This window comes from Rattus norvegicus, chromosome 19 (genome assembly GCF_036323735.1).
Source record: "Rattus norvegicus strain BN/NHsdMcwi chromosome 19, GRCr8, whole genome shotgun sequence".
NCBI classification, from domain to species: Eukaryota; Metazoa; Chordata; class Mammalia; order Rodentia; family Muridae; genus Rattus; species Rattus norvegicus.
Window position 1 is genome coordinate 37498524 of NC_086037.1, and position 6000 is coordinate 37504523.

Sequence of the window (6000 nt, forward strand, 5' to 3'; positions counted from 1 at the left end):
CAGACACACACAGACACACACATATATACACACACATATATACGCACACACATACACACGTACATAGACACACACAGACACATGCAAACACACACACATTTACACACACACAGACACACACACGCACACAGAGAGAGAGAATGAATGAATGAATGAATGAATGAATAGACAGAAATGGTTTTATTCTAAGCAGAGTGGCTCACACCTGAAACCTCAGTACCCGGGAGGCTGAGGCAGGAGATGGCAACCTCAAGGATACATCAGGCTGTATAGGAAGACCCTGTCTCAAAATAAAAAAAAAAAAGTTTTGTTTTCTATTGTAAAATACCTAACAATACTCATTTTCTTAAGCTTCTGAATTTCTGAAAAGTTCTGCTATAGCTTTCTTCCATAATCAGAATATTTTTCATGTTTCTTTTACTCTTTACAAAGAAATGTCCTTTCCAAATTTATGTACATAATAAAACTCTAATTGATTTTTGTTTGAGGTGTATTCTGAGATTTAGTGACTAACAACTAACTTACGGATCAATAAATTTTAATTATGTCAAAATAAATCAATAGCTACTTGCTGTTCATTAAATGCTCTTACCGGTATTAATCTTTTAAAATGAGAACACTGTCATTCCTGTCTCCGGGTAGAACACAAAGCTCCGTGTGCCCACAGAGTTAGTTAAAACCCACATTTAGGCTTCGCAGTGTTTGCAGGTGTGGTGTTTTAAGAGAGAAGACCTAATTATGTTAGCGGCATTGTCTGTACGTTGACATTGACAGAGAGCCTACACGACTTTATAAGTCTCATCATAAAAGTTATAGTAGTGATTTAAAACTTTCACCATGACACACAAATGGTGCAAGTTTACACACCTATCAACAACACCCACTCAGACATATGACTGCTTTACTTGGACTACATGTACTGGTACATGTAGTCCACATAGCTTTAGTGAAATCATGTGACTTACAGAGCCTTTCGAATTGAAAGTTTAAAATTCAACAGATCATTGTTTTTCAAAAGACATCTTTGATTGTCTAAAGTACTTTAGTAAGTTTTCTTAAGTCCAAAGATCAAACTCAAATATAAATGCATATGAAATATCAACACTTCTACTTCAGAGAGGTATCCTTTGCTTGTAAAGTGCTAGCCCTGCACACATGAGGCCTTGGTTTTAATTCCCAAAACCATACATAGAGAAGAAAATTCTAGTTCCTCTTTAAGAAAACCGTAACACTTTAGGATCATCAATATTCTAAATTAATTGCTTTTGTTAGATGAAAGAATGTTTTAGGGGCTGGGGATTTAGCTCAGTGGTAGAGCGCTTACCTAGGAAGCGCAAGGCCCTGGGTTCGATCCCCAGCTCCGAAAAAAAAGAACCAAAAAAAAAAAAAAAAAAAAAAAAAAAGAATGTTTTAACAAATGAACTTTTTAAGCTGCTTTGCTCTCTGATCTCAATTTAATCTCATTATTATGTCAAAATTTACTATTTTAATTTTCTTTTTTTAATCTACAGCTGGAGTGCCAAGTTGTACCTGACACCAAGTAACATTGTCCTGCTGACTGCGGTAGCCCTCACCGGCGTCTGCGTCTTCATCCTGGCAATAATCGCCATTTTACACTGGCAGGAAAAGGTTTGGGTTTTTTTTTGTTTTGTTTTGTTTTGTTTTGTTTTAGTCTGTTTATTATGGTAGTGTTTTGCCCTACAAAACTGAAAAGCTGGAATAAAGCTCATTGGTCGAGGGCATAGGTTCATTCCCTAGCTCCATACTTAGCCAGTAGGCTCCAACAATGCCCTCCAAATGCTTCTCTGTTCCAAAGGAGAGGTTTTTTTCTCTTTTCTTTGGCCTGTCATGCCTGCCAGAATCACCTTTTGCTAACTAAAATTATTATTCTATCTTGGCTGTTCTTTTGACTTATGAGAAGGAGAACATGTTGATTATTCTGATAAATATTTGTAGACTTGTCACTCAGAAGAAAGATTACTCTACCAAAAATAATAACCAAAGATATCTATTGAGTTAACTTTGAGATTGTTGGGTGGCTGTAAACTCCTCTAAAAGCAGCATATTCTAAATACTCTGTACCCGCTGACCTGTGAAGGAGAACAGTTCCCGTTTATCACCAGGTCTGCTCTGGCGTAGGCGTGGGTTGCACAGCTGCGACGCCGTGGCCTGGCCTGGCTGCTGAGCTGTGTGCACTGCCACTCCTGGCTCTGGTTCCTCCATTTCTTCCGCCAATCTCACCTCTGCTGGCTGCTGCTGACTTCCATTCTCATTGTGCAGGCTTCATACAACATCTTCCAAAGAGCCTCTCCTTCTACACTTCCCTGCAAGTTTCATCTAAAATCAACTATTACTGTTTCAAAATGTTTTCTCTTCACCTCTCTCAATGATTCTTTCTCCATTTCCAGTTGCTACAGTGATCTCTGCCAATATTGCTTAGCTCAAAGCCAGTATTGTAAAGCTCCTTCTCCCCTTTTGTATTCACTCACCTTCAGTGTTCTTCAGCCACCTTACTGGTTCTTACCTTCCTGAGAATCTTTGGAGCCTCTCTACTGCTGCTGCTTTACCTCAGTCCTTAGGCCGTGGGTGGTCTTCTCACTTCAGCTTCTCCCCTTTCTGCAGCACTAGACCCACTACAGTGTGGAGTGTAGCCTTGTCTCACACTCACTCCCTGGCTCACTTTAGGTGACGATCCACTGTCTAAATATGCACATGTTCCTTACCCAGGCCCTCATACCCCGTCCCTATCATATCACTCCACAATAGGCCTGCTGCCTTTGTGAGACATTTCCTCTTATCTGTTCCACCTCCTTCCACACTCACCAGGCTTCCTTGCCAGGGACTAGCCCTAGCAGTTGCCGGGGTTGCCAAGAGGAGACAAGGAGTCAGCAAAGAGAGTGGAGTTGGGTGTGGTAGTCAGGGGACTCTTGTAGCTCTAATTGACTAGCAATCTGGTTGCTTCTTTCTTTATACGGTATTCATAGAACAAAGACAGACCAATGATGATCAAAGACAACAGACTACATCATTTATCTCTGGACATTTGTGTTTGACTTTTCATTACATGTCCAGGTTTACAAGTAGAGTCACAATTAGAACAAATACAAATAGAACAGATTTCACTTTTATTATCAGCTCTGTAACTCCAGGTCAGAGAGAACGTCTCCACCAATGCAAATATGACAGCCTACTTTTAGGCTAGCAGTATTTGCATTTTAAAGTGCTCCAGACAAACAGAAAATATCTGAACTGGTCTGTCTGTGAATCACAAATGCCTAGCTCCTTTTATTTATATCCTTTTATCATCTGCACTACTTAGTAGGGAGGTTGTTTTAGTACATTTATCTTAGGTACTGAGTTCTGTTTCCTTAGGGGTGTGCCCTGTGTGATCCCCTATCTTTAAATTACATTTTCACAGAGCTCGAAGCCTATTGAGAGAAAAAGAGTTTGAATCTGTTACCAATTCTCTTGGCCAGTTGGAGTTGTCAACCATCTCTAATTTTAGTCTGTTCTAATTATACTGTTTGACATCACTGAGGGGCAGAGGGTACCCCAAGAAGATCCCTGGAGTCAGAGCCTCACAAAGAGATGTCTAGTGTCTTTGTGCTCATCTCTGCTAGTCACAATCTCCAGGACATGGGGAGACTTCCAGTAAGGCCAGACAAAGTTGTTTCCCTAGAAGCAGAAGAGATAGCAAGTCTAGGACATTCCTAAAAAGACTCAGTTGTCTCAGAAAAGACATAAAATGAATCATAATGCAGAAACTCCCCAAGAATGCAACACGCAGAAACCAAAACCTAAAGTGAGAGGCAGGTGGAGAGTGAGTGTGGGGACAGGGTGACGGTGAGGGTGAGAGACAGAAGGACAGCAATTACAGCGCCCGGCTCAGCTCTGCTGGAACTGCGCTAGCTGTGCTGGCTCATGACTTCCATGTTTTCAGTGGATGTGACCGGGCCATGTCCTCAAGCTAAACCCCCAGCTTGAAATAAATACCTTTTCCTACTTTCATAAATACTGTTTTTGAAGTTTACCCTTTTCTCACTCAAACCCAAAAACAATCTCTCAAAAGTAGCTTAGTTAGGGCCATCCTGGTGTATGTTTTGTTGTTTTAATTCTTTCTAGGTTTTAAAGTTCTTAAAGAACAAGATACAAAACTAATTGCTTTAAATCCCTCTATTTTACTAAGAGAAGCAGTCAGTAAATACATCCTAAATCAAAAGGTTAACTAAAAATACTCACCTTAATATAATTAGTTTGACTGGCTTGGTTACATCAGTGTTAATGGAGACTCTGCTCTTCTAGCATCTAGTCAGTTAGATTATAAATGATAACGTAAGTGTGTACAAAACGGTTCTTCTCCATTTTAAGCTCAACTATTATATCCTTAATTTTAAAATAGCTACTAGGTCTACAAAAATATTTCATAATACTATTACAGTATAAATATCATGCCTGTTAAATACTAAACTGGTTTCAGAAATGAACCTTATCATTTTCTTAGCCCTTTAACCACTCTAAAATTCTCTTTCAGAAAGCTGACGACAGGGAAAAGCGGCAAGAAGCACATCGCTTCCACTTTGACGCTATGTGATTCTGCTTTCAGTGGTACATCCTGGAAGTCACTTGATTAGCGAAACACTAAACTTTGACTCCTAGTAAAAAAAATAATGGATCTGAGATATTTATAAATTATGCCTTCCTTGTCAATTATTGGAAAATACTGAAATAAATATGGCCTGCATATCTCATAAGGTCTGCTTTAAGCACTCTGTATATAATAACCTAGCTTCTTTATTCAGTGGTACTGAGCATTCTGTTCCTCTGTGGAATGTGTTGCATGTGCTCTGGTATTTGTGTTTACAATGTTGTTAGAATTACGATGGTGGAAGGACATGTAAATAAAAACTATTTAAACAACCTGGGGCCAGGACATTGTTCCACCTAAATTGATCTTGCTTTTTATCTTAAAAATGCACACTTTCTCAACTATGTGGCAGATAAAGTTATTCAACTAACATTCTTCACTGCAGGGCAGAGCTCTGAGTGGCATGGAATGAGACTAATTAGCCAGGCTTTGGAATCTCAGTAGGACAGACTGCCTTAGATGCCTGGTTCTACAGCTTACAACTCTCTGAATCTGGCTACTGCTTAGCCTCTCTGTAAGCCGCAGTCTTGTTTATATGATGTGGCTTATATGCCTGTTCACTTGAGTTATCGTGGATGTATACTGACTGATGCACACAGTGATCACTTGAGTTATCATGGATGTACACTGTCTGATGCACATGTGATCACTTGAGTTATCATGAATGTACATTGTTATATGATGCACATGTGTTCACTTGAGTTATCATGGATGTACATTGTCTGATGCACATGGTGTACTTAGCTCAGTGCCTGAGCAAACAGGAAGTGTTCACCAAGCGGAGGCTGTCCTTGCTCTTGCCGGTGATTTAATCTACTACTGTATAGAATGGATCATTATTATAGACATAAGGACATACTCTTTGGAAAGCTTAAATTATTGGTGGTACATATCTCATATAATTAATTTGTTTGACTAGCTATATAATACTACCCAAGAGTAAATGTATCCTAAAACCTGGTACTTGAATACTGATCCTTGTACAGTGATGTAAATCATTTGGTCTCTTGAAAGAAAGCTGACAGAGGCAAACTCTGGGGGTGCAAACTGCCGTCACAGCTCTGCTCGCAGGACGGGAAAGTCAGTCTCAGTTCTCTTCAGACCACAGGGTTCATACTATGAACTTTACATTGCCAAAATTCACTTTAAAATTATTTAAATTAGAGTTGAGGAGAGAGGTGATATTCAGATTACTAAGACATGCTGTGGCTGTAAACTATAAAAATTCCTCTAGAACAGTTTTGTCTGTGTTATTTTCCCCACTGCAGTTCACTGAAGGGCATGTGCTCCTTTTTATTTCTATTTAAGCATGTTAATGTATCGTCTTAATAAATACTCCTTACTGATTGAAAAAA

The 6000-nt window shown here is 39.3% G+C and overlaps 1 protein-coding gene across 1 annotated transcript in view; it reads left to right on the forward strand.

The window, feature by feature from the left end:
• Nucleotides 1-6000, forward strand: part of Itfg1 (integrin alpha FG-GAP repeat containing 1) — a 120542-nt gene extending 114542 nt beyond the window's left edge. Inside the window, exons 17-18 of the mRNA NM_133557.2 lie at nt 1512-1629; nt 4532-6000. Of these exons, the coding sequence (NP_598241.2) occupies nt 1512-1629; nt 4532-4591 (178 nt within the window). The 3' untranslated portion in view covers nt 4592-6000. The remainder of the gene's footprint in view (nt 1-1511; nt 1630-4531) is intronic.